Source organism: Betta splendens, chromosome 9 (genome assembly GCF_900634795.4).
Source record: "Betta splendens chromosome 9, fBetSpl5.4, whole genome shotgun sequence".
NCBI lineage: Eukaryota > Metazoa > Chordata > Actinopteri > Anabantiformes > Osphronemidae > Betta > Betta splendens.
The window spans coordinates 29,583,743-29,611,677 of NC_040889.2; the positions used below are offsets into that span (position 1 = coordinate 29,583,743).

Here is a 27,935-nt window from a genome sequence, read left to right on the forward strand (position 1 = left end):
GCCTCGGGCGTTGCTCCTGATTGGCACCAGGTGATTTCCTCACTTTGAACCTCATTAGGAAAAAGCCTCCGTTTGCACTTTGTTGTTCCAGTGAAACAGATGTGGGCAGATGTGTGCGTGGCCTCATGCAGGCATGATGAGGGTTTCCAGGAGCTTTGAAGCACAGCTCCTGGGTCTGGGAGGACGCTGAGCCACTGGCTGGTGATGCTGGCGCCACAGAACAACCACACTAACAGAACTGATATCACAAAGTTAAAGTGAAGCGAAACCTGTGTGAAAATGTCACAGTTCTTTGAAAGTTTGTCCCCGAGTTTCAGTCGAATGTGCGTTTTCAGCTCCTGTACGTTACATAACAGCTTCAACAGCCTTAATGAAGGTTTCATCATGAGGACGTTTCCTAATCCCAATAAATCAGACTTGCTTTCATTACGTCTCTTATTTCATGGCGTAATTAGTTCATGAATTCTATAGAGCAGCTGACGCACGCCGTGTGTTTGCTGTGTGTCCTCACAGTTTGTGTTTGGGAACAAAAGGTCACCTCCCCTGATGTGACTGTTGAGGAAGTTTCACTTTGCCAACGCTCACATTCTCTGACACAACCCGTCTCTGCTGTCGAACTCAAACAGCTCTCTGGGGTTTTTCCTCCGTCAGTTTCTAAACATGGGCTGAAGAGTGTGTACTGAGCTGAAGTTCAGACTTGCTGAGAACCAGCTGGTGTGAAAGAGAAGGACGTTTCCTTTGTTTCACCTTCAGACCAGATGATTTGCAGAATCGAGGTTTGGAGCAAAAGTAGAAATGTTCCCAGTCCTCAATGGAGAAGCTTGTGTTGCAAACGGTTGCTGGGTGGTGTCGGGTTAGTACACGCTGCTGTCAGAGTTGAGCAACAGTGCACTTCCCAAACTCTGCTATTATCTTTACTACCACCACTAATACTACCACATGTACCACTGTACAGGCCTGAAGGCTTCAATATACACCAAATAGTTTAGTTTAGACACAAAAGTCTGTTTACTGTCAAAATCCTCGAATTGTTTCCCTTGAAGACCCTGAAACAGCAAATGCTGCACATATTATGATTGTAAAATGACAATGAGCACATTAATGTTAACTGGTGAGTGTTGCGTCATGTTCTGTTAAGTTCTGCTTGTAGCTTTAATATTTTATTATCTGTAGCAGCCAGCAGGCAAGTGTGAACGTAAGGACCCAAGAAGGTGTGATGATTGTTGTGACAGTTCGTCCCCAGAGTCATACAATACAGCTAAGAGTCATATTTGCACCTCTCTTTTCTCTTTTAGGCGACAGAGCGTGACTGACAGCACTGGAGAATATGTGAAGGCAAGTTTCCTCTTTGACTTTGCTTTTATTTTAGCTCCTTATCTTGGTGATGCTGCTGTTCTCACTTCCTCGTGGCACCGCATCCAGAAAAGCCTCGGCCCTTTCTGTCCACTGCTGCTGCCATCGTCCCCACACAGACCGGAACGTGGCCCTAGGCAGTGGTACTTTGAGGCTGTCTCCATGACAACCATGGCAACCTTACAGCAGTTTGACCAGCATCCCTGCCCGGAAAAGGTTGAGGGTGGTGAAGAAATTCCAGTTCGTTGAGTTATAATTGGACACTCGACAAGCTGGCAATTAATGATATGCTAATGAATGAAAGCTACCAGGTTTTCTCCACCACACAAGCACACACGCATCTACTTTAATTTGAAGTGGTCCTGGCACTTTGATGTGTGTGTGTGTGTGTGTGTGTGTGTGTGTGTGTGTGTGTGTGTGTGTGTGTGTGCGTACGCGCATGCGTGCGTGTGTGTGTGTGCGCATGCATGTGTGTGTGCGTGCGTCTGTGTGCGTGTGTGTGTGTGGGGCAGAAGAAAACCTTCTTGGCCCAGAGCCGCAGTACACCGCTGATATACAGTAACTTTGTTCAGTTGCTATAACACAACAGACAAAGTGCTGCTGAGTGATGACACCCGTCACACAATGACGTTTCCACAGCGACGAGGCCAGAACTTCAGCTTGGCTCTGTGGTGTGTCCTTGGGCCCCTGGTGCCGCCTCCCTCGGTTTTGTTAACAAACTCACAGCACAGCTAAGGAATTACCCACAATTCTTTTGCTCTGAGAGGACAATGTGAATTCTGCAGAAGCCTTCGCTGAAAACTAAAACTGTGGCTAGCACTGGTTACTAGCTCTAGTTGCTAGCACTGGTTACTAGCTCTAGTTGCTAGCACTGGTTGTTAGTATTCGGTGCTGTCACTGGTTACTAGCACTGGTTGTTAGTACTGGTTGCTATCACTGGTTACTATCACTGGTTACTAGCACTGGTTGTTAGTACTGGTTACTAGCGCTGGTTGTTAGTACTGGTTGCTATCACTGGTTGCTATCACTGGTTACTATCACTGGTTACTAGCGCTGGTTGTTAGTACTGCGTGCTATCACTGTGTGCTAGCACTGCTTGATAGCACTAGTTGGTAGTACCCAGATTAATACTGGGTGCTCTTACTGGTTTAGCAATTAAATTTTATTTATATAGCGCCAACATGATACCAAAAGTGGAGGAAAAACACCCTCTCTAACAAGGAAGAAACCTCCTGCAGATCCAGGCTGAATGTGGGCGGCTGGTTGGGGTGAGGGGAGAGAGAGAGAGCGAAAAAGAACTGGTTGTTAGTACTGGTTGCTATCACTGGGTGCTATGACTGGTTGTTAATACTGGTTGCTAGCGATGATTGCTATCACTGGTTGTTGGTACTGGTTTCTGGCACTGGTTGCTATCACTGGTTACTATCACTGGTTATTAGCACTGGTTGCATGGTGCTCTGAACATTACTAATTGTCTCATACATGCTTTGTTGGGTCTTTGTGTCTGACTTTGCACCTGTGATGCTCTTTAAGTTCTCCAGAGAGAAGTTCCGGTTGGAGCCGCCATCTGAGAAGCTGAGGAAGCAGCTGGAAGAAGAGCTGGAGCTAAGTGGGACAAACTTGAAGAGCCACGCCTGGTACCATGGATGCATTCCCTGGGAGGTCTGCCTCACACACTCAGCCGTGAAGCGTTGTCTTAGCCAGCAGCGTCAAGTTCACAGCTAATAAATTGCCAGTGGTCATTTGTTGAGCTCAAGAGCTGGTCACTAGCTAGTTTTAGATTATTCTATCAATTAGCTGTAGTCAGGTTGCCTATAACCCATCACTCCTACTCATATGCATGTTTCTGTCTGTGTTCTTGCATATGATGCAAAGGTTAAAGGCTACAATTATGTTGTGTCTGAAGTTTTTTGCATAGCAGTAACATAGTCGGACACCTCCATGTACCTGTAGAGAGATTAAGGACAGGCTATGTCATTACAGTAGATTTGTGTGTAGGATGCTGCTTTTTGCTCAGATGTAGCTCAACAAAGAGGAAACTTAATGTAAGTAGATCCAAAAAAAATGGTTACAGCGAGCAATTTATATTTAATTAGTCATGTGTTTAATATATATGTGTTTACCTTTTAGAATCACAGAACTCTTAGTAGTAAGTAAGTAGTAAGTAATGTAGCTGTTCAACCACAAGGGAGTCTTCATCCTGCCAAAGCTGCATGATTTGTTTTTTGAATCTCAGGACTTTATACTGAAAAGATGTCCAACAAAATGGTACAAATGAAATCATTTCAAAGTCAGAGTCAAGCTGTGGGCCTGCCTGTCACAATGTCCTCTGTGCCAATATGGCTGAGGATCTGGCTTCTTCAGCAAACAAACTTCAGGCACATCCAGCTTTTAAAGTGAGATCTAATTTGATTTAAGAGTCAAGTCGCTCTGTAAGTTTAAATACATATTTTATTGGATTATAACTTGAACATGTCCAATAATTGAAAAAGTGGAAGTAAAACTGCTGCTGGCAGCATTTTTGGACTAGCTGGCAGAAGCATCACGTGCTATTGGAGTCTGGACCAACAAATATTAGCAACAAGCAAGCTGAGTGCGTTCTCCTGTCTCCAGGTGTCAGAGAGTCTGGTGCTGAACCACGGCGAGTTTCTCATCAGAGACTCTCAGTCCAGTCAGGGCGATTTTGTCCTCACAAGCCGCTGGGAGCACAAAACACGTCACTTCCTCATCAAGAAGACGGCGATTCACAATCGGCTCCAGTACAGCCTAGAAGGAGAGACCTTTGAGTCCTTACCTGCCTTGGTCCACTTCTATGTGGGCAGTCAGGCGGTTCTGACCTGGTGGAGTGGAGCCCAGATTCACCGGCCTGTAAACAGGACGCTACCGCTCAGCTACCTGGAGACGGCTTTCCATTCCGCTGTCAGCTCAAAGGCGAGCCTGCAGAACGTGGAAGGTGGCAGCATGAGCGGAGAGCAGTGGGTTTGTCCCGGAAGGTGAGGCCTTTGATTGGTTGTGTGTAGGGCTGCAACGACGAATCGACAAATAATGATAATCGATAATATTCAATAATAATTGATAATAATCAATATTAATCGATGACGCAAATTGATCGATAATGATTTCCTGTTATCGATTAGTTGAGCTTCTCATTTTACGGCAAAATAACGCATCCGCTGGCGAAATGCCGCAGAAAACAAACCAAGCGGCAGCAGGAGAAAGGCGGCGCCATAAGTTCTTTACATGAGCATTAAATATCAAACAAAGACAACGTTAACCTGCAATTCATACAAAGTTCAGCTGGTGGTTTGTAAATACTGTAGCGACACAGGAGAACGTGAGAATGAAACGCTGGTGTCCAGGATGTAGCAGCGGTAACAAATGCTGTTTAGCATCACGTGAAGACTCTTCATTGATGTTCCATGCACACGCTTTCTTCATGCTCCACATTGCTAAATTATTGGACCTTGATGTCTCAGTAAGGTGTCTGTAACTTTTCATGCCAAAAAGCGCTGTAGATCGCCCACACGGCCCGTCTGAAAATGTGTGTTTTAAGCTCTCGTCTACAACGCTCTGTTTTAGGGGTGTGTCGCAAGCGAAGTTGATCGCCACACCCCTTTGAGGAAGCACATAGCCTGCCCAGTCACGGTCACTGAATCCAATGTAACAGCGAAACTGGCTAGCTCGTCCTCGTAGTGGAGTTCAACCATATGTTTGACCAAAATCTGGCTCTGAAGTCGAATGGGAGGCTGTTGACGTGGTTACACTTCGACTGGCGCAAGGTACGTCTAACTGGCAATTTCACATTTAATTTAATTTATTGATTTATACTGTATAATACGCAACTTGATTAGCTGCTAACGCTAATACTAATGGTTGCCACTGAGCAGCCTTAATTAATTAACAGTATATTCATAACACAACTACAACTCCTGTTTGGGAGCATAGCTCGATAAACTAATATAAACTCATTTTTTCACGTTTTTTTCTTTCTCGTGCTGCTGCGGTGTCAAAATAATTTTTCCATATTGGGGTCTTCAGCTGCAGCTTATATTTTGCTGTATTTGTCTGTCATTAAGTGCCACTGTGGGAAAAGTGAATGCCTACACATGCATGGTCTGACAGCAACTGTTTTATTATTGTGACATGGTATTTAATATTAAAATTTCGATTTTGTTTTCGAATCTTACCTCAAGACGCCTGAACCAGTTGCCAAACCTACTGTCTGTCACGGCTCCCGAGGTAGCGGACCCACATGCAACAGCGGAGACAAGACTTGAGTGGTAACGCAGTTTACTAGTTCTCGTGGTCAGGCAGGCGAAGGTCAATACACAGAGCAGGCAGGTACAGTACAGACAGGGTTTAGACAAGCAGTGGTCACAAGGCAGGCAAGGGTCAACTCACGGCAAGACTGGATCGTAGACGAGACAAGAATCAGGGTCAGGAGAAGCAAGGTCATACACGGGTTCAAGATCATGAGTATAAACGCTGGATTGCTGACTAACGCACATAGACAATCTGGCAACCGGTTGGGGTGAGAGGTGGTGCTTAAGTAGTGGCACTTGATGACTAGATGGGGAACAGGTGTGTGGTCTGGAGCAGGAAGTAAAGCTGGCAGTAACTAATAATGGCTGAGGCAGGAAGTGAAAATAATATAAAACCGGAAATGAACATAAACAATGGTGCAGTGACTGAGTCCATGACAGAACCCCCCCGTCTAGGGCGGATTCCTAGACGGCCCAGGGAGGTCCGGGTGGGCTTGATGGAACTCCCGGATGAGACTGGGGTCCAGGATGTCTCGTGCCGGGATCCATGATCTCTCCTCTGGCCCGTACCCCTCCCAGTCAACGAGGTACTGCAGCCCACGACCCCGCCGCCGACTGTTCAGCAATGCCCGGACCGTGTAAGCCGGGCCCCCATCGATGAGCCGTGGTGGAGGAGGTAGGGGTGTGGGGGGAACCAGAGGACTAGAGGTGAATGGCTTGAGTCGACTGACGTGGAAGGTAGGGTGGATGCGCATGGTTCTGGGTAAGGAGAGTCTGACAGAAGACGGGTTAATGATGCGTTCTATGGCGAAGGGTCCAATGAATCTTTGAGACAGCTTACGTGACTGGGTCTTGATGGGTAGATCCTTGGTGGAGAGCCACACCTGCTGGCCTACTGCGTAACTGGGTGCCTGTGACCGATGACGATCCGCTGCCCTCTTGTGGCGTTCTTGGCTCGCGATCATAGCGCGACGCGCCCTTAACCAGGTGCGACGACAACGGCGGAGGAGGGCATGTGCGGACGGAATGACGACCTCCCCCTCCAATGATGGGAAGAGTGGTGGCTGGTAGCCGTACGCGCACTGGAACGGTGACAGACCTGTGGAGGAGCAAGGCAGGGTATTGTGGGCGTATTCCACCCAGAGGAGCTGTTGGCTCCAGGTGGATGGACTAGTGGAAGCAAGGAGACGAAGCCCGGTCTCCAACTGCTGATTGGTCCTCTCAGTCTGGCCGTTTGACTCCGGGTGGTATCCGGACGTCAGGCTGACCTGGGCACCGAGCAGGGAACAAACTCATGCCAGAATCGAGAGACAAACTGGGGTCCCCTATCGGAGACCACGTCCTTGGGGAAACCATGGAGCCGGAACACGTGCTCAAGCACTGCCTGAGCCGTCTGCTTGGCCGACGGGAGTCTGGGCAGAGGAATGAAATGGGTCAATCGGGAAAATCGATCGAGTACCGTGAGGACGACTGTGTTACCCCCGGAGGGGGGTAACCCCGTGACAAGATCCAGTGCTATGTGGGACCAGGGTCGATGAGGCACGGGCAGAGGCTGGAGGAACCCCGGAGGACGCTGGTTAGGGGTCTTGTGGGTCGAACAGACTGGGCAGGCTGCCACATACTCCCTGGCAGCTAAACGTGGAGGTGTGGGCCCAGTGGATCACCTCCCCCCGAAGCTCCGGTGGCACGAACAGCCGATTCGGCGGGCACGCTGGGTGTGGAGGCAATCCCCGGGTGGCCTCCTTCACCCGAACCTCGACAGACCAGGTGACCGCCCCAACTAGACAAGATGCGGGCAGGATGGTTGATGGCGTCTCCACCTCCTCTCCTGACTCGTGGACCCGGGATAGGGCGTCCGGCTTGGTGTTCTTTGACCCTGGACGGTAGGAGAGGTGGAAGTTGAAGCGGGAGAAGAACAAGGACCAACGGGCTTGGCGGGAGTTCAGACGCTTAGCGGTATTGATATATTCCAGATTTTTATGGTCGGTGAACACCAGGAACGGCTGCTCGGCGCCCTCGAGCCAGTGACGCCACTCCTCCAGAGCCACCTTGACCGCGAGTAGTTCCCGGTTACCAATGTCGTAGTTACGTTCTGCAGGGGAGAGTTTGCGGGACAAGAAGGCACATGGATGCAGTCGCCCACCTTCGGGATCCCGCTGAGATAGTACCGCCCCCACGCCGGAGTCAGATGCATCCACCTCCACCACGAACTGACGAGCTGGGTCCGGCATCCGCAGCACCAGAGCCGAGGTGAAACTGGCCTTGAGCTGGAGAAACGCCCGATTGGCTTCTGGGGTCCACTGAAAGGCTGTTCTGGGGGAGGTGAGAGCATGAAGAGGGGAAGCTATTGCGCTGAAGCGGCGGATAAACCGCCTATAGAAATTTGCAAACCCCAAGAACCGTTGGACGTCCCGACGAGACTGGGGTACGGGCCACGCTGTCACAGCCTGGGTCTTGGCAGGGTCCATCTGAATTCCCTCCGGGGAAATCACGAAACCTAGGAATGAGATGGTGGTGACATGGAACTCGCACTTTTCTGCTTTGACGTATAACCGGTGCTCCAGCAGCTTCCTCAAGACCTGGCGTAAATGATCACGATGTTCCTCTTCACTCCGAGAAAATACCAGGATGTTGTCTAAATAGACGAAAACAAACACATTAATCATGGAACTTAGCACATCGTTCACCAGCGCCTGGAAGACGGCCGACGCGTTGGTGAGTCCAAAGGGCATGACTAGATATTCATAGTGTCCGGTGGGGGTATTAAAAGCCGTCTTCCACTCATCCCCCTCTCTGATGCGCACTAGATGGTAAGCATTCCTCAGGTCAAGCTTGGTGAAGACCTTGGCGTCGGCTAGGAGCTCGAAAGCGGACGAGAGCAAGGGTAAGGGGTAGGAGTCCCGAACGGTGATGGCGTTAAGCCCCCGGTAATCAATTCAAGGTCGCAGGGACCCGTCCTTCTTCCCCACAAAGAAGAACCCGGCCCCCGCCGGCGAGGAGGATGGACGGATGAGGCCAGCGGCCAGGGCCTGGTTGATATACGCCGTCATGGCTTGGCGTTCTGGAGCGGAGAGCTGGTATAGTCTGCTCTTGGGTGGCGTGGTTCCGGGGCGAAGATTGATCACACAGTCGTGTGCCCGATGCGGCGGCAGGCTGGTGGCTCTGACCTTGCTGAAGACGGCTTGGAGGTCATGATAGCAGGATGGTACCTCAGACAGATCGATCTCCTCCATGCTGGGCTCCGGGGACGGTTCTGCCGTGGTCTCGGACCCTGCCCCGAAACATGAATGACAAACATGACAGCTGGAACCCCACTCCACCACCTCTCCGGTCCTCCAGTCGAGGCGGGGGTTGTGTCGGCGAAGCCAGGTGTATCCAAGAACGACTGGGTGATAGGAGGACTCGACCACGTGGAAGTGAATCTGCTCGGAGTGGCCATTGGCAAATGTCAACGTTACAGGGCCGGTGCGGTGAGTCACCCTCCACAGCCGGTGCCCATCCAAGGCTGTTGCTTCCATCGAGGCGGGCAGAGGAACCGTGCTAACACCTAGCCGTCTCACTAGGCTGGAGTCCATGAGGCTGGTGTCAGCACCTGAGTCCACCAGGACCGCTTGCTGGACAGACTGAGATTTCACGGATAAGGTGACAGTGGGCATGGGGCGGGCGGAGGCATGACACATGGAAGACTGGCTCACCACTATCCTCCGGACTAGTGGTGAGCGGGGGCTTTTACTGGGCAAGATACTGCGATGTGGCCAGGCTGGCCGCAATACAAACACAACCCGAGTGCCTGTCTGCGGCTCTTCTCGGCTTCGGGCAACCGAATCCGCCCCACCTCCATTGGTTCGACGGCGGATCCTGACGCAACCGCTTCTGTGGGCTCCACCAATCCCGGGGCATAGGGCGTGGTCCGACGCGCGGGCGGCTGCGGAATCCCTCGTACCGCCAGATTGGGTGGGGCTGCCGCACTGCGAGACGGCGGTCGAGGATGGCGGGGGGGTGTGGGCCGCTCCTCCTCCCTGCGTTCACGGTCACTGCTCCACAACCGGCGATCCGTCTTGATGGCGAGCGCGATGACCTCGTCCAACTCGGACGGAAGCTCAGTGGCCGCCAGGCTGTTCTTGACCCGCCGCGCCAATCCTGCTAGGAACACGTCGATCAAAGCGGTGGAGTCCCACCCCGCCTCCGCAGCCAGTGTGCGGAACTCGATGGCGGAAGACGCCGCGGATCGATCGCCCTGACGGAGACTCGCATGACACTGTCATGTATGGTTGATACAGGACTGGAGCCAGTATGTTTGAATGTGTATTCATTACAGAACACATTTAATATACAGAATATCAGACAATTACACATGCATGGAATAAATCAATATCTCAGAAATTCATAAACAATTTTAGAACATTTTCCTATTTACAGATTAATCATAATGTACCTGGGATCTCTGGTTTACATAGTTTTGTTTCTAAATACATTTTGACCTAATATATTTTAATTGCTGTTAGTAAGGTGTATGATATATCAAGTGGAAATATATAACTAATAGAAATGTAGTTATTTTTTTTTTCTTCATAAATTTGACATTACTATGTCTGTGTGTATCTCAAGTTGTTGCAGGTATCTAGCCTAGAGGTCTTGTCAGCTGGTGCTGGGGACTTCTAGGGCGAAGAGTCCAAGTCATCCCACCTTCCCTGGTCTTGTGGATCAGGGCAGTGTTTCCTGAGGGACAAGGCACCTATGTTGGACTTAGACCACCTGTGAAATAACTAAATTATTGTTTTTTCGTGGCAATACCTAAATAAAAGCTGAAATATTATAAAACATTTGTCTTTTTTCCCTCATTAGGTATATACATACAAAAATAGTTTGGTGAAACAGCAATAGTCAAAGCCAACTTTATTTTTAACCAATGCACCAGCACTATAATGCTGGATAAGTTACCGTCACAGTTCAATGTGTAGACCACAAAATGAATGGGTAGGATTCATAGTTACAGTATGTTGAAAGCATAGTTTCTGGAGTGGAACAGGTACAGTCATGGGCAGTTGGCTGGAGAGGTGTGTGGATCTTTGTTGTCTTTATCACTTTTTGGAAGACGTCGGAAGCAGTGCAGCAGCTGTACAGATGGAGGATGCAGCAGTTTTCCTTGACACCACTCTAGAAGGTATAAAGCATAGAATAGCAGATTAATGAAATGTCCAGTATTTCCTATGTAAATGTAAATGTAAACAATATATAGAGGTAGTTAGATCAGTTGTAATGGTGTTTGGAGCATACACGTTTTTAACTTAGCTTTTATAGTGCTGGTTTGTTAAATCCTGGCATTAATGATCTTCTTTCTGTCAGGCTGCTCAAATTGTGCTCAGAGGGCCGGTGGGACAGGGATATTCACAAGGCCCTCTATATAACGACCTGGGTCCAGCAGGACTTTATTGAAGATGGTCTCCATCAGCTTTTCCACATAATCTGCACCATAACACAAGAATTACGAATTACAAATTACCCATCAACAGACTAAAATATCAAAATAAGTTGAACAACTACATACAGAGTAAATACATAAACAATAATATAGATCAGATTATGAATACTACAACTACTGAAATGTGAAATGATAAATCTCTGTCAAATAAAACTGCCTATTGGCTAACAAACGATCATACTGCTGTTAAATGTACATACCTTTGCTCCTGAGGTGAGCAGCAACTCTTCTACAAGGCAGATGTGTGTCCACAGCCTGCAGTGGCGTCAGTTTGAGAAACAACCTCCTTGCGTTTCAGTAGCTGGGATGCGTCAGCCTGTTTAAAAAAAGTCACGTTTACAGTTAGCTGACTAGATAAGCAACACATACGAGAAGACAGCAACAACACACATGTTAGACTTAGATAGAACTTGCCATAACCCAAAAGGTCTACTTGGGCTACGACGTACACACGACAGGCTCGGTAGTAATTAGAAACACAGCTGACTCTCACAACTTACTATCCCTAGCCGCTAACGCTAGCTGCTAACGCTAGCCACTAACGCTAGCCTCTAACACTGCACTACCATCGCGCTAGCACTTTCTGGACCCTAATGGCCTCATGTCAGTTCGTGTCACAGTGAGTGACTTCTTCTTTCTTTTGTCTTTTAAATGGCGGGTGGCAACCAACTGAAAGGTGCATTAGCGTCACCTACTATACTGGAGAGCACAGTGAGTGACTGAAATGCAATGTTGCAGGTACATTTATGGGGTGCCAAATGTAAAAGGAGCACCTATAACTAGTTTTCTCACATTTAACTAAATGACACAACATGTTTTCTCACATTTAGTTAAATGTGCAAAAGTCTAAATGTAAATGTTAAATGTAAATGTTAAATGTTAAATGTAAATGTAAATGTAAATGTAAATGTAAATGTAAATGTAAATGTAAATGTAAATGTAAATGTTAAATGTTAAATGTAAATGTTAAATGTTAAATGTAAATGTTAAATGCTAAATGTTAAATGTAAATGTTAAATGTTTGCCGAGTGTAAAACTGAATATTCATGAATGGGCAAGTAGACTCTACCCCTACCCTCAAACAGCGCTGGTCTCAGATCAGAGACGCGAACTCAATCACCTCAAACAGTGCGCGCAAACCCCGCCCACATCTGATCTGGAAACTTTTGTTTTTAGCCTGGACGTAACTTCGGCTAGCTAGTATAGTTAGCCAACTAATTCTCCACCGGCGCCACAGAAATATTCTTTTTAAACCTACTTGACTCCTCATTAATGGTGTTTACGACAGAATGGCAGTTTGAAGCGGAGCCTCAGCCCGCACACCTGCCGTTATAGCCCGTTCAATCTCCCCCAACGGGAGGGAGTCGGAGCTGGCGGCCATGATGGCTTCGACTTCAGGCTTCTCTCCAGTATTTTCGTGCACCGATCCAGAGTCAGATGTGGGCGGAGCTATGCGTACTGTTTGACGTGTTTGAGTCCGCGTCACTGATCTTAGACCAGCGCTGTTTGAGGGTAGGGATGGAGTCTACTTGCCCATTCATGAATATTCAGTTTACACTCGGCAAACATTTAACATTTACATTTAACATTTACATTTAACATTTAACATTTAACATTTACATTTAACATTTACATTTAACATTTAACATTTAACATTTAACATTTACATTTAACATTTACATTTAACATGTAACATGTAACATGTAACATGTAACATTTAACATTTAGATTTAACATTTAACATTTACATTTATATTTAACATTTACATTTATATTTAACATTTACATTTAGACTTTTGCACATTTAACTAAATGTGAGAAAACATGTTGTGTCATTTAGTTAAATGTGAGAAAACTAGTTATAGCTGCTACTTTTACATTTGGCACCCCATATACATTTAGGGGTCCAGGTTTGTCTGGGCGGGGCTGAAGCTGGTTCTGTGAGTTGTCAATAGAATGCAGACGTATCCAGTCTGCCAAATTTAAAACGATGGTTCCTGAACAGGATTGGATAAACTCTCAAAAATGTGAAATAAGTAGGAAGCGTACTTCTAACACACTAGGAGTGTCTTAACATGAACCAGGGAGTCAAAAAAATGTACAGGAAGTGAATTTTGCATGTGCAGAGATCTTTAAGTGCTGCTGTGTTAAACTTTGTTTCTTAATCTGTTCTGCCGCCCGCTGACTGCGCATTCATAACGTTCGCTACTGTCAGGTCCCTGTGTTCACATCCTGTTTTATTGTGTAGCATTTCCGGTTTCTAGTCTCATCCCGTTAGCTCCAGCCTCACTTCCGGTTTTCATTACACACACCTGTCTTGAATCAGTCATCACTCACCTGTGTACTTAACCACCACCAGGTCCCATAACCTGTTGCCAGATCGTTGAATCCATGACTTCACTTTCCAGCATTCTCTCGTTCAGCTTACCCCGTTGCCGACCTGTTTCCGTGTTCCTGACTACCGCTTCTCGTCTGATCCTGACCGGTACTGTAAACCCGTTGTCTCTGTTGCTGAACTCTGCCTGTTACTGGAACTGCCTTAGCCTGCTGATTTAAACCTGGAAATCTGAGCCCTCTGTTTTTGACCCACGACCGCTATTGGAACCGATCACGCCTGTCCCTCCTGTACTTCAATCCGTTTGTTTATCCGTGCATGACCTAGACTGTCTGTGACTACGAAAACTGCATTAAAACCTTGAACTTTACCATCTGTCTGTCGCCTCGTCGCTGTGCATGTGGGTCCGATCTCTGCCAAAACCTGACAGCTACATAGTGATGAACGGCGCCACCACAGAACAGCGCAACTTAAACGGTGCAGACACTAAATGTAACAGCAGCATTAAAATATGACGACATGGTTTTTAGTGGTTGTCACTGTTGCCTTAGAGCCAGAAGGAGCCGAGCAGTCTCTGTGGAGTTTACAGGTTCTCCCGTGTCTTCGTGGGTTTTCTCCCACAGTCAGGTTAATGGAGCGGCTGCTGATTGTCACACTGGAACAAAACTCTATTCTTGCTTTGTTTATTTATATTTTCGATATTTTGGATATTGACGTTTTATTATTCAAATGCTTGATTTTGTGTTTTGTTTGAGATCAAAATCTAAATTTTGTTTAAAAAAAATCTAAATTTTGTTTGATCAAATCAAAAAAATTCTAATAAGCAAAACATCAAATTATATATTTTTTTCATCTGATTAATTAATTGAAAAAATAATTGATTATCAAAATAATCATTAGTTGCAGCCCTACAGTAGTTGTGTGAGATGAACGATGACACAGACATATAACTGCAGGTTGATTAAGCATGGCTGACATGAGGAGAGATTTATTAGGTTCAGCAGGATGTGCAGGCGCAGCTGGTCTGAGCTTTCTCTCTCTCTGCAGCCCTTCCTCTCTCCAACACCAGGAGGCAGATGGTGACCGGACTCCGGTGACAGGGACTCTACACAGCAACGGTGAGTTCAGCGCACCAACTCAGTCTTTTGTCCTGAACTGGTTCTCCGTGTACTGGTTGTGCAGTAGGAGGTGATGGGTTGATAAAAGGATAATGGACAAAGACAAAAATGTTCCCACCAGACACACCACTGCCATCAGAAGGTTTTGCCGTATAACTTCAGTAATATTCCTTTGTATTTTCCTTGCATTTCCCAGCTATAAACAACCTGAGGTTGTTTTGTCCAGCTTTGCATTTAGCTGCTAAGAATTTATTTTCTACTTTGAGTATTTGAGCTGTATTTGCTGCATCATGACAGTTGATGACCTCTGCCTTGTTGTAGGACCCGTTTTATAGCTTTTAATGTGCTGCCCTGCCCTGAAATACTGTCAGACAGTGTCTGACAATATTTGTGGACAGAGACTATGTCCACACTGCTGCTGTGCTGGGTCGTGTTTGTTGTGCATGTGTGGCTTAAAAGAAAAAGCCAGTTAGTGTTTAAACAGTTTTCTTTTATTAAGGAGCATTTAGATTAGCCTGTTTAAAAGTGACAAAAGTCTGTGCATATAAAACTAAATCTGAATTTATCAATTTTTGTTTATAGTTGTTTGTGGTTGGTTTAAATATTGCCCGACTGCACTTACAGACAAACAAAATGATGAGTGGTTTTGTTTTTGTAGAAGAAAAATTAGAAAAAAGTAAAAAAAAAGTCTTGTGGATTGTTTGCCAACTTATGTCAGTGATATTGCAAATGGAAAAACATGACACTACTGTATAAAGTTCAAAGTTCAAGTCAAGAAAAAAAAACAAATCAACGATGTTGCAGCAGGTCCATCATTCTTCTTTTGCTTTGCTACGAGAAAAACTCCTTCGCCACAAACACTTGAGTGCAGAGATGAGCGCAGTGAATACTAGCAGAACCACTGCCAGCAGGAAGGCCAGCACGTCCACAGAGTAGTACTGGATGGTGGACATCTTGTAGGACTCTGTCCTCAGGTGCGACGCTCCTTTGTGCCTCATGACGAACTCGATCCAGAACATGGCTCGGTCCAGTGGCTTCATGGGCTGATCTCTGTGCAGACTGGACAGCGTCTTCATCTTCTCCCTGTAGCTGGGTTGGTGGAGAACTTCCTTCAGTGCCTCCAGGAAGTTGTCTCTGTTCACAGTCGCGATGTCGAGGACTTTGGCCACACCTCGTGCCTCCATCCTGAAGAAGTTGTCGTGCTGGTCGAACATGAGGGGCAGGCCGAGCAGGGGGACGCCGTGGTAGATGGCCTCCTGGATCCCATTGGTGCCTCCGTGGGCCACAAACACTCTGGTCTTGGGGTGAGCCAGGAGGTCGGTTTGTGGCAGCCAGTCCAGCAGTAAGGTGTTGTTGCCGAGGCTGGACGGTCTTTTGCCCGTGTGCCTCCAGATCACCTTCTGAGGAAGCTGAGCGAAAGCAGCGGCAATGTCCTCAGCGATGTCCTCGGAGTTGCCCCACCAGGGTTCCCAGTGTCATGATGATGACGCCATGTTCACCTGAGCTCTGGACAAAGTCCTCCAGTTCTTTAGACAAGGGCTTGGAGGGTTTGCACTGAAATCCGGCCATGTAGACGACATTTGGCATCGTGGGTCGAGGAAACTCAAAGGTGAAATCGTTCCTCATCAGCCAAATGTCGGCTGACTGAAACAGCTCCATGTAATGGACGTCACTGCCAAAGTGACGGTGCACAAAAGGCTTGTAGGTTGAATCTGTGATATAGAAAATTTGCAAACATGTGAGAAAATAGAAAAGAAGGTTCTTGATTCGTTGGGTGAACGTCATCTTATCAGTCAACATTGCTCCTGGTATGGGCACATAGGAGAGTGGGGAAGGTGCAATTGCCTGGTGTCCCTCTCCCTGAACAGTCCACCTCACGTTGAAGACAAGTGGGAGACCCAGACGGTGACCCAGCAGCACCCCTCCACCAATTCCAGGATCTGTTAGAAATACTTCATATTTGGCCTCATGGAGACTCTGCATCAGTTCAGTGTCCTGGAACATCTCCTCCAACAGCTCAAGTGCCATCCTATTCATCTCATGGAAGTGTATCATCAGTTTATACTCCATGGACATACGAGACCAAACTGAAGCACCTTCTCGCTGCATGGTCATCATTGTGGTCACAAGTGACCCAAAACCTTTTTCATCGAAACCTCCAGAGGAGTTCATGGTGATGGACTTGTAATGAGGGGAATCAGCTTTGATGTACCAGCTGTCTGACGGTCGCAGCACCGTGATCTCATGGCCTCTGGAGTGAAGCTCCTCGATTATGACCTTCATGTTGATCCAGTGGCTTCCATCTAAAGGAAACACCAGGACCTTCCCTCCATCTGCCAAAGGTGAAGAGCAGAGCAGCACAGCCATCGTCACCAAGGCCAGTTGGTCCATGTCTGAATGAGGATCTGGCAACAGACATGAAGATGTTAGTTTTCTTGCTAGTGGATTAAATGGTTGGTTATGTTAATGAAGTGTGGCCAAAGCAAAGCTGAAGGTCTTTGTTTACTATATGTATAGTGTGATTGAACCATGACCCCAGAGCTGATTCTCATTAACTGTGAAACTCACTGAAAGGCAATGGATCACCACTTTTATCTTTGTGATTGAGAAGCAACAGTCTTCACTTTTTGTTATTACACAATTTTACAGTTGCAAACATCCTAAAAGATGTAGAAAGGTTTTTGCATTTACTTGTTTCACTGAGTCAATGTTGACAGATGTTGAAATGTGAAAGAAGTTTAAATGGCAGGAAATGCTTGTATTACACAAGACCCTAACACGATCTACTGTAGAACTGTGGGTTTCAATAAAATGTTGAGGTTTGACTTTATAGTGTAAGAACTGTTATACTGTTGGATCCTGGCGGAACATCCACAGTCCTGCAAACTGAAACAACTTTTTGTACTGATAGGCATCGGCTCCCAAATGTTCCCTTTATTGCTGTATTTGCACAGAACATCTTAATTTTAAATCAATAATAAATTATGTATGCTGTCGTCAGAAGTCTCCAAAGTCTATAACTGTGAATAACACAGTGCTGTCAGTTGCCCCCAATCCTGCGTTTTGCTTGATGAACTGATGTGAAACCCCAACACAAACGCTTACCGTCTCCGTCAGAAGAGTGAAAGTTGCAGCAGCAGCTTGTTGTCCAACCTAGGTTCCAGCAGGCTGCTGACTGACCGCTGTCCAGCCCTGCAGGTCAGAGCAGCTCTCAGACTGTGGGCAGGCGCTGAACTACAGTAGCAGGACTAAAGTTCAGAGTGTGTCAGGTTTCCGCAGTAGGTGTGTTACTCAATGGATGAGAGTGAAAAAGGGAGGCAGTGCCAAAACACCCTGGAGCCAGAGCTTAGATGCAAATCGAGTCAGAGATTTCTTTTATCCTCAGTCAGCCCTTTAGACGTTTACATTACTCTGCGTTTTTTTCTGTGCAATGATGTTTAATAATTATTTACATGATATGAAAACAAAATGGCTTAACAATTAAAAAGATAAACAGGTAGCAAGTTAAGAATTGATTAAAACAACACAACAAAACCGTAACGTAAATTGACAAATCAAAACGACAGAGCAAAACGACAGAGCAGAGAAGCAAGGAGGGAATGAATGTACAGCTACAGAAGGTCAGTGAACCATGATAAGTGATGGTGCTGTGTGGTGAAGGTAAAGGTCATCATGGTACAGCCACCGTGTGTGCACACAATGTGAACCTGGACCTTGTTACCTTGTGCACAGATGTTAAAACAATTGATGAGCTCTGATATCAGAATCTATGATTATGTAATTAAACACACACATCAGGTGACGTCACTACTTGGTCATAAACAGATGTGTAAAATGCCTCTAGTTATACAACACAGTAAAATACCTTTAGATACATTAAATACAGTATGGAACTCCAAAGTGTTAAAAATTAAACAAGGTATTATGTATAATTTATTATGAAATAAATAGGTATTTTAATAAATGACAGACAACTATGTAAACCAACCATTAAATTATGAATAATCACAAACATTTCCCAAATTAAGCTTATTATTATGAAATGCATTTCATAAAGTCTGCTTTAAAGACTACTCATTATCATTAAAATTCTATTTCATAATGATTATTTTCATAATAAAACGGATTAGCAAGTTTGCCTTTTTATTTAAATACAGAAGTTTTGATCTCAAAGTCATTTTTCTAAAGTCGGCTTTAATTGCACCATACCCTTTTCCCCAGTGGCCTATTTATTTCATAATACCACTTCTCAGCAGAATGCCTTTGTCTGTCAATCAGTGCTACAGCAGTGGGTGGGATCTGCCCGTCCATTGGCAGACACTTGTGTAGGGCTGCTTAGCTAGATGCTAGATGCTAAAATCTAGTAATTCATAAAAGACTTAACACTGGACTCGTGTCTTCACACTATACGAAGTTTGTATTTGCATTTAGCTACACAAATAAGTAAATGTACCAAGACAGGACTAACTCAATACAAACAATGTTTAGATATGAGGATCCTGAACCTAAAACTTTATCATGCCTCTTTTGCTTTGTTACGAGAAAACCTCCTTCGCCACAAACACTTGAGTGCAGAGATGAGCGCAGTGAATACTAGCAGAACCACTGCCAGCAGGAAGGCCAGCACGTCCACAGAGTAGTACTGGATGGTGGACATCTTGTAGGACTCTGTCCTCAGGTGCGACGCTCCTTTGTGCTTCATGACGAACTCGATCCAGAACATGGCTCGGTCCAGTGGCTTCCAGGGCTGATCTCTGTGCAGACTGGACAGCGTCTTCATCTTCTCCCTGTAGCTGGGTTGGTGGAGAACTTCCTTCAGTGCCTCCAGGAAGTTGTCTCTGTTCACAGTCGCGATGTCGAGGACTTTGGCCACACCTCGTGCCTCCATCCTGAAGAAGTTGTCGTGCTGGTCGAACATGAGGGGCAGGCCGAGCAGGGGGACGCCGTGGTAGATGGCCTCCGGTCGGTTTGTGGCAGCCAGTCCAGCAGTAAGGTGTTGTTGCCGAGGCTGGACGGTCTTTTGCCCGTGTGCCTCCAGATCACCTTCTGAGGAAGCTGAGCGAAAGCAGCGGCAATGTCCTCAGCGATGTCCTCAGGGAGTTGCCCCACCAGGGTTCCCAGTGTCATGATGATGACGCCATGTTCACCTGAGCTCTGGACAAAGTCCTCCAGTTCTTTGGACAAGGGCTTGGAGGGTTTGCACTGAAATCCGGCCATGTAGACGACATTTGGCATCGTGGGTCGAGGAAACTCAAAGGTGAAATCGCTCCTCATCAGCCAAATGTCAGCTGACTGAAACAGCTCCATGTAATGGACGTCACTGCCAAAGTGACGGTGCACAAAAGGTTTGTAGTTTGGATCAATGAAATACCAAACATGCACCTGTGTGAATAAATAGTTTATGACGTTTTGGATCCGTTGCGTGAACGTCATCTTATCAGTCAACATTGCTCCTGGTATGGGCACATAGGAGAGTGGGGAAGGTGCAATTGCCTGGTGTCCCTCTCCCTGAACAGTCCACCTCACGTTGAAGACAAGTGGGAGACCCAGACGGTGACCCAGCAGCACCCCTCCACCAATTGCAGGGTCTGTTAAAACTAGATCGTATTTGGCCTCATGGAGACTCTGCATCAATTCAGTGTCCTCAAACATCTCCTCCAGCGCCTGAATAAGCTGCCTGTGCCACATATACATCTGAGTCAGCATTTCATACTCTGAAGACAAGCGGGTCCAAATTGAAACACCCTGTTTCTCCATGGTAATCATTGTGTTTAAAAATGATGAAAATTCTTCCTCATCAAAACCTCCAGAGGAGTTCATGGTGATGGACTTGTAATGAGGGGAATCAGCTTTGATGTACCAGCTGTCTGACGGTCGCAGCACTGTGATCTCATGGCCTCTGGAGTGAAGCTCCTCGATTATGACCTTCATGTTGATCCAGTGGCTTCCATCTAAAGGAAACACCAGGACCTTCCCTCCATCTGCCAAAGGTGAAGAGCAGAGCAGCACAGCCATCGTCACCAAGGCCAGTTGGTCCATGTCTGAATGAGGATCTGGCAACAGATGTAGGGACGTCCGGTTACTTCCTGTCTACCACCACCAGTAACTGTGTCCTAAGGACACAACTGCACAGTGTGTGACCTGCTGCAGACAAAGTCCACAAGGTTTAGAGACTCTCTTTGTGGTGTTTTTGTTTTCAGATATAGTATCACTCAGTAAATATGTTTAAACCTCATATGAAGGTAACTCCTTTCGGTTTATCCCGTGTCACGTTTCGTGTCACTTCCTGGTTTTACTTTGAAGTACTTCCTGTTCTCGTTTCAGTTGTTCACTCCCCGGTTCATTTAGCACACCTGTCAGTAATTAGTTAATCAAGCACCAGTATTTAGTCTTCACCTCTCACACACTCTAGCTGCCAGATTGTCAACTCATAGCACTTCGATCCAGCGCTCCCGTATCGTCTCGTGTTTGATCCTGATTATCCTGACCACTGAATCCTGTCTGATCCCTGCCTGTACCTTCGCTTGGATACAAACCCTGCTTGACCATTTGACCCGTGAGTTTTGCCTAGTCCTCATCTGTACCGTCGCTGTGCTTCCCTGTGAACCGAACCTTTGCCTGCCTATTGGACCTGAAATTGCCTGCTCCTTGCCTGTACTTAAAGACCGCGCTTCTCCGTGTATGACCTGGACCGATTGACTCCGATTGTGTAAATAAAACCTGATTCCCTCCTCAACCCGTCTGTGCGCTGTGCATTTGGGTCCTCCTCCGTGTGTTCTGACATCCCGTCAGGAGTCATCCCAGCAAATGATTTGCATTGTTGATTTGGCAAGTTTTGAAACCGGAGGTCCTTCCTGACGCAAACCCTTTCTGGGAAACAGGAGTGTCACGTGCTAAAAACCAGGACGTGTTTAAACCTTAAAATCACAATCATGACGTTTTGAATTAAGTTCATTGTGGTTTGTTATTATTGTAAAGTTTGCATAATTGCAGTTTAACTTTAGAACAGCTTCAGTGAAATATTTTAAAACTGTCATTAAATATTTCTGCACATTAGAATTAAAAACATAAAATAAAACTAAAGTAGAGTCAGTTGGACTCCTGCATTATTGGTAAAAATAACTTGTAACTCAGCTGAAGGGAAACTTTTAATCACATGCTACGTTTGGTCTGTGTCCGTAATAATTCCTCAATGGTTCCATCTAGAACGTACTGTTGTGCAGTCAGAAGTCAGGTTTCTCAGTATTCATAGAATGCGTCTTGTTTAAGCTTGTCACGGAATTCCTCTATGACTCTGAGGCATGTCTTCTAGGTTTAGATAAGTAGTGATCATGACAGCAGGAAATGAACTGAAATCTTTTCTATTGATGCATTAAAATCCTGCTCACTAGTTTGGCTTCTATCGACTTTTCACGAATCCTGATGTAATCTTGTTCTTGATTGACTTTTGTTTTACTTACTCCCAGTGAGCCCGAGCTCGGTCCTGTGCATCCAGCCTCGCTCCCAGTAGACGGCTTAGTGATCCCTTTTCAGCTCTGGCAGTCACAGCGTTTCTGGGGGAGTGCTGAGGTAACAGGACTAAGGTTCAGCGTGTGTGACTCTAAGTAAACTTAACTGAACTGAAATAGAACAGAAGGAAATTAATCCAAGGAGAACTACTTTTATTCATATCTTATCACATTACTTACTCTTTGGTTAAAGGTGCCTCTTTGTTGGTATGACTTACAAAGTTTGATGTCTGTTTTTATTTTGAGTAGCTGATATGCTTCTTTTATTACTTTGAAGATTCCTCTAAAAGGTTTGATGGAAGCCTAGCTTCAACAAGTGACCATTTAAAGCACTGACCAGCACATATAGAAATAGCTTCAATTATATTTTTAGTGAACCTTACCTTGACCTGTGACAATCCACCTGAGGAGAGTGATTTTTAAAATGCAGTCGCTGCATGTGATAAATAAAACAGATGCAGTCTGCTCAGGGTGGTGTGGCCGTAAACAAACAGCTGCTGGAGCTCATTCTTTTTATTATGGTGCCAGCTTCCTGCTCTTTCATCTTGTAAAGGTCCAGTAGCAGCTGCTTTATGACACCAGAGAGGTTATGACATGGGTGAAGCCATTGCTGCCCAGCGTCTCTGTGAGGCCAGAGGCAACTTGAAGAGTTGTTAAGTTGCATAGTACCAGAGTCTCCGACATGAGACTAGAGAAGCAGCAGTAGTAATAAGTGGATTGTGCCTCCTGGCAATGTGTGCGTGTTCTCAGTCACAGTGTGACTTTACTGCAATACTCTGATCATCAGCCACTCTATGACATGACATGTGAAGGAATATACCAAATCTGAAAACATGAAGAAACAGTGAAGGACGTTCCTGTCAGTCAGCTTTACCTGGGACAGTAACATAGGACAGACGGGAAGGTGCAGTCGCCTGAACATTCCACCTCATGTCGACAAGCTGTGAGCGACCCAGACTCTGACCCAGCAGCATCCTCCACCAACTGAAGCGAAGCAGAAGTGGAGCATATTTGTCCTCGTGGAGGCTCTGCATCGGTTCAGTGTTCTTAAACATTCCATCCAACGTTATAAGTACAGTAGCTGCTTATGCATATCATAAACATACTTCCTCTGTTTACACTTCATAGACATACGAGACCAAACTGAAGCACCTTTACGCTGTGTGGTCCTCGTGGCAAATGGAGCTTCACTCTTCCAGTTCTGAAAACTGCTTTGTTTCGATTAGTGAAGACTCAAGTGTTTTGGTGAAGTCTGGTTCACTATAGTTCTACTCTAGGAGCAGTAAAGGACTAATTTTAGCTGTGAAGTAAAGTTTTAGACATCACAAAAAAAATGCATCTAAACAGGAAGACTCATGTGTTAATAAAACCAACTAAAGTGCAGCCTCGAGAATCACAACAAAGAGGTTTTTATGATTTTTGAGCTAACGCTTGCATAACTTGAGCTGCAGTAATTGTTTACTGGTTACACAACTGCACATGGTAGGAATTTCTGCTGCTTAATCCCGGAGTTTAGAAAAGCTCTTTGCATTTGGTAGAAGTTTCCTGTCTCAGGTTTCACAGCATTGTTCTCGTGTACCTCGCGTGTTACTTAGTCACGGTGGATGTTATAGTCCGGCCTCACTAATGCGAACCTTTGGTATTTAGAAAGACTGAGTTTGAAGAAACTTGAACATTGAACACCCCAAAGCTTTTGTATGTTCCTTTTGATTTATATGTCGGACATTCTGCAAATACACAAAGCTCCAAAAAAAATTAACTTCAACCATGTTTACTGTACACTTACAGTACTTACAGCATCTTTAGTCCAACCAGTGAGCTTCCAGGCATCAGCTGCTGCTCCTAAAAATAGTTTGCAATGACTGTCCAACCACACATGCAAAGTGAAATAATGCATACTAATAACAACTATGTAACATCCTGTACACAAACAATACACAAAGGCTTATTAAACTGTAGAGCCTTAGTTAACTTGGTTAGTTTTTATTTATCAGCATTAAGACAAAAGAAACGTATGGAACAGCTAAAAACAATTAGTAATGTCCTCATTCTTATAAAATGTATTAATATTTGTAGAAGGACAATATCTCAAACATTCAAAGATTCTGCTGGCTAATGCTCAAATGCTATGAGGTCTGTAGTTATTATATGAGTTCATGACACAACAGAACAAGGAAAATCCAACATAAGACAACTTCTTAACAATGTTGCAGCAGGTCCATCATTCTTCTTTTGCTTTGCTACGAGAAAAACTCCTTCGCCACAAACACTTGAGTGCAGAGATAAGCGCAGTGAATACTAGCAGAACCACTGCCAGCAGGAAGGCCAGCACGTCCACAGAGTAGTACTGGATGGTGGACATCTTGTAGGACTCTGTCCTCAGGTGCGACGCTCCTTTGTGCCTCATGACGAACTCGATCCAGAACATGGCTCGGTCCAGTGGCTTCATGGGCTGATCTCTGTGCAGACTGGACAGCGTCTTCATCTTCTCCCTGTAGCTGGGTTGGTGGAGAACTTCCTTCAGTGCCTCCAGGAAGTTGTCTCTGTTCACAGTCGCGATGTCGAGGACTTTGGCCACACCTCGTGCCTCCATCCTGAAGAAGTTGTCGTGCTGGTCGAACATGAGGGGCAGGCCGAGCAGGGGGACGCCGTGGTAGATGGCCTCCTGGATCCCATTGGTGCCTCCGTGGGCCACAAACACTCTGGTCTTGGGGTGAGCCAGGAGGTCGGTTTGTGGCAGCCAGTCCAGCAGTAAGGTGTTGTTGCCGAGGCTGGACGGTCTTTTGCCCGTGTGCCTCCAGATCACCTTCTGAGGAAGCTGAGCGAAAGCAGCGGCAATGTCCTCAGCGATGTCCTCAGGGAGTTGCCCCACCAGGGTTCCCAGTGTCATGATAATGACGCCATGTTCACCTGAGCTCTGGACAAAGTCCTCCAGTTCTTTAGACAAGGGCTTGGAGGGTTTGCACTGAAATCCGGCCATGTAGACGACATTTGGCATCGTGGGTCGAGGAAACTCAAAGGTGAAATCGTTCCTCATCAGCCAAATGTCGGCTGACTGAAACAGCTCCATGTAATGGACGTCACTGCCAAAGTGACGGTGCACAAAAGGTTTGTAGTTTGGATCTACGGCGTACCATGTCTGGAACAGTGCATAGATGTAGTAAAGAAGGTTCATGACTCGCTGATTAAAGGTCATCTTGTCAGTCAGCTGTTTCTGGGGTATGGGCACATAGGAGAGTGGGGAAGGTGCAATTGCCTGGTGTCCCTCTCCCTGAACAGTCCACCTCACGTTGAAGACAAGTGGGAGACCCAGACGGTGACCCAGCAGCACCCCTCCACCAATTGCAGGGTCTGTTAAAACTAGATCGTATTTGGCCTCATGGAGACTCTGCATCAATTCAGTGTCCTCAAACATCTCCTCCAGCGCCTGAATAAGCTGCCTGTGCCACATATACATCTGAGTCAGCATTTCATACTCTGAAGACAAGCGGGTCCAAATTGAAACACCCTGTTTCTCCATGGTAATCATTGTGTTTAAAAATGATGAAAATTCTTCCTCATCAAAACCTCCAGAGGAGTTCATGGTGATGGACTTGTAATGAGGGGAATCAGCTTTGATGTACCAGCTGTCTGACGGTCGCAGCACTGTGATCTCATGGCCTCTGGAGTGAAGCTCCTCGATTATGACCTTCATGTTGATCCAGTGGCTTCCATCTAAAGGAAACACCAGGACCTTCCCTCCATCTGCCAAAGGTGAAGAGCAGAGCAGCACAGCCATCGTCACCAAGGCCAGTTGGTCCATGTCTGAATGAGGATCTGGCAACAGATGTAGGGACGTCTGGTCACTTCCTGTCTACCACCACCAGTAACTGTGTCCTAAGGACACAACTGCACAGTGTGTGACCTGCTGCAGACAAAATCCACAAAGAAACTCTTTTGTAACCTGAGTATCACTCAGTAAATATCGTTATATTTCATTTATATATTTAGTATTTAAAAGGAGGTTTTCCATTCATAGATATTAGCTCTATGCTGACATATCTCCATCCTTCCCACTGTTTCTCTCTCTACTCTATTTGTCTGTGTGCTTTAGTAAAAGTCTTACCGCAGTGTCAGGTAGCGGAGTGCAGGCTGCAGTGCGGCATGTAGTCCAGCTCTGGCTTTAAGAGCAGCTCATGGGGCGTTGGCAGAGCAGAGGTAAAAGGACTGAAGTTCAGAGCGCTGAGGTTTGTTACACTCAGGAGAGCAGAGCCACTCAGAGACTCTCACTCTGACCTCATAGATTAAGGCTGATCCCCAGCCGAATGAATGACAGGTACATAAACTATGCTGATACAGTGTTGTTAAGGCTTGCTGGCATCACTCATTAACCACCAAATACGTTTTACTTCTTGTTTTCATTTCAAACATTCAAAGTAGCTCATGAGTTTGATGATTATTTCCCATCTGTTTTTCATCTTCAGCCCCTCAGTCGACCAGCGCGACTCCATCCCCGTCTCGGGCCCAGAACTCAGGCCTCCAGACCCCCTGCTGCTCTGATGCAGAGGGAAGCTGCTACACAGAGCTGTTCCCCAGCCCTCAGAGCTACGTGGACAGGCTGCAGGGCTTCAGTCCACTGAGGGTGGAGGACGGGAACATGTTCTTCTCACCGGTGGTGGAGACGGCGTCGTCTTTCACACCGAGCAGGTACCGGTCGCCCCTGATGCCCAAGGAGAACAAGCCCCTGGAGGTGGGCGTCCTGCGCAGGGTGAAAGAACTTCTGGCCGAGATCGACCCCAGGACGGCAGCAAAGCACATGACCAAGGCCGACTGCACGGTACAGTATCCAATGGTTAAAAGACGGGTCACGCTGTAAACCCTAGTAAACCCAGAGGACATACGCTGCCTCCACCTGTCCAGGTTTCATCATCATGACGCGCAGCAGTTACAGTTAGCCATGAGGAAAAAGCTGTTTATATACAGAGAATCCAGCCATGAGACACACGTTCTGACAGGACTCCAGCAGTCAGCCTGTCTGTGCTTCCAGGTGGCCAGGATTCTGGAGGTGACTGCAGAGACACAGAGGAGGATGGGTGTTAGTTCTGGGATGGAGCTGCTCACGTTGCCGCATGGTCAACAGCTGAGACTGGACCTGCTGGAGAGGTCAGACTGTGCCCTGGCGTGGCTCGCTCTGTGAGGCTGTGTGGCTGAGCCCTCCCGCTGTGCTCGCTCCCACAGGTTTCACACTATGGCGACCACGTTGGCCGTGCACGTGCTGGGCTGCACGGGGACGAGCGAGGAGCGCGCCGGGCTGCTTCACAAGCTCATCCAAACGGCTGCGGAGCTCAAAAGCACCATGGGCAACATGTATGGCTTCACCGCAGTCATGAGAGCCCTGGAGCTGCCGCAGGTACATTCAACTCTGTGCTGGGTTATGTTTTCTGTTTGTCACTGGAGGTCCATAGTCCTGTCAGAGGGAAGCAGGCCAGAGTTTATAACATGAGGTCACACGTTATCGCCACTGTGTCACTCAGTCTCATGAAAAACAGAACCTCTTCCTCAGTGCTCTCGAACGGCGGTGACCGCTGCCCCACATCGATATCAGACGATGTGATCATTGACTGCTGTAAAGATACGATGTCCTGCATGAGCTCTGTAATCTTTGATCTGTTGTTCGTCAGTAGGTGAAATATCACAATTGCCTTATCTTTCACCCGCCGGGGGAAGCTTATTAGCCTTCAGGAGGATCTTTATTTGCTTTGGACAAAGTTTTCTCCTCTCTGCAGATGTGTGTCTTCAGTATAGACCCTGGCGTTAGTCCAGGTGATCATATCAAATCAGTTCAGTTAAATCTGTTGGCATGTGCTGACTTTAGGCCTTTATCACAATGCCTTCATT

The 27,935-nt window shown here is 46.5% G+C and overlaps 3 protein-coding genes, 1 long non-coding RNA gene and 1 pseudogene across 7 annotated transcripts in view; 1 reads left to right on the top strand and 4 right to left on the bottom strand.

Moving 5' to 3' along the window:
- The window catches only part of sh2d3cb (SH2 domain containing 3Cb), a 34,584-nt gene that overhangs the window by 4,886 nt on the left and 1,763 nt on the right, over window positions 1-27,935 (top strand). For 2 of the 3 annotated variants that reach the window (XM_055511993.1, XM_055511992.1), the window contains exons 5-12: window positions 1,296-1,335; window positions 2,887-3,015; window positions 3,967-4,346; window positions 5,547-5,633; window positions 14,480-14,550; window positions 26,522-26,874; window positions 27,085-27,200; window positions 27,276-27,447. In XM_055511993.1, the coding sequence (XP_055367968.1) occupies window positions 1,296-1,335; window positions 2,887-3,015; window positions 3,967-4,346; window positions 5,547-5,633; window positions 14,480-14,550; window positions 26,522-26,874; window positions 27,085-27,200; window positions 27,276-27,447 (1,348 nt within the window). The remainder of the gene's footprint in view (window positions 1-1,295; window positions 1,336-2,886; window positions 3,016-3,966; window positions 4,347-5,546; window positions 5,634-14,479; window positions 14,551-26,521; window positions 26,875-27,084; window positions 27,201-27,275; window positions 27,448-27,935) is intronic. The other variant, XM_029161369.3, reaches the window with a different exon arrangement.
- On the bottom strand, window positions 9,908-13,926 carry LOC121202443 (uncharacterized). 2 transcript variants are annotated; one of them, XR_005898034.2, is made up of 4 exons: window positions 13,435-13,926; window positions 11,298-11,413; window positions 10,610-11,081; window positions 9,908-10,334 (listed from the first exon to the last, which is right to left on the bottom strand). It is a non-coding gene; the product is annotated as an uncharacterized LOC121202443 (long non-coding RNA). The 2 variants fall into 2 exon arrangements; XR_008695717.1 differs by lacking the exon at window positions 13,435-13,926 and adding an exon at window positions 12,356-12,607.
- On the bottom strand, window positions 14,995-17,792 carry LOC114861778 (UDP-glucuronosyltransferase 2C1-like). The gene is given in 3 exon segments (XM_055511996.1): window positions 14,995-15,999; window positions 16,001-16,955; window positions 17,656-17,792. Coding segments are annotated over 2 exon segments (1,578 nt in total). The 5' UTR covers window positions 16,942-16,955; window positions 17,656-17,792; the 3' UTR covers window positions 14,995-15,362.
- Window positions 19,060-22,142, bottom strand: LOC114861780 (UDP-glucuronosyltransferase 2C1-like; annotated as a pseudogene).
- On the bottom strand, window positions 23,794-25,874 carry LOC114861779 (UDP-glucuronosyltransferase 2B31-like). The gene has a single exon (XM_041072153.2). The coding sequence runs from the start codon at window positions 25,858-25,860 to the stop codon at window positions 24,280-24,282; it is 1,581 nt and encodes a 526-aa protein (XP_040928087.1). The 5' UTR covers window positions 25,861-25,874; the 3' UTR covers window positions 23,794-24,279.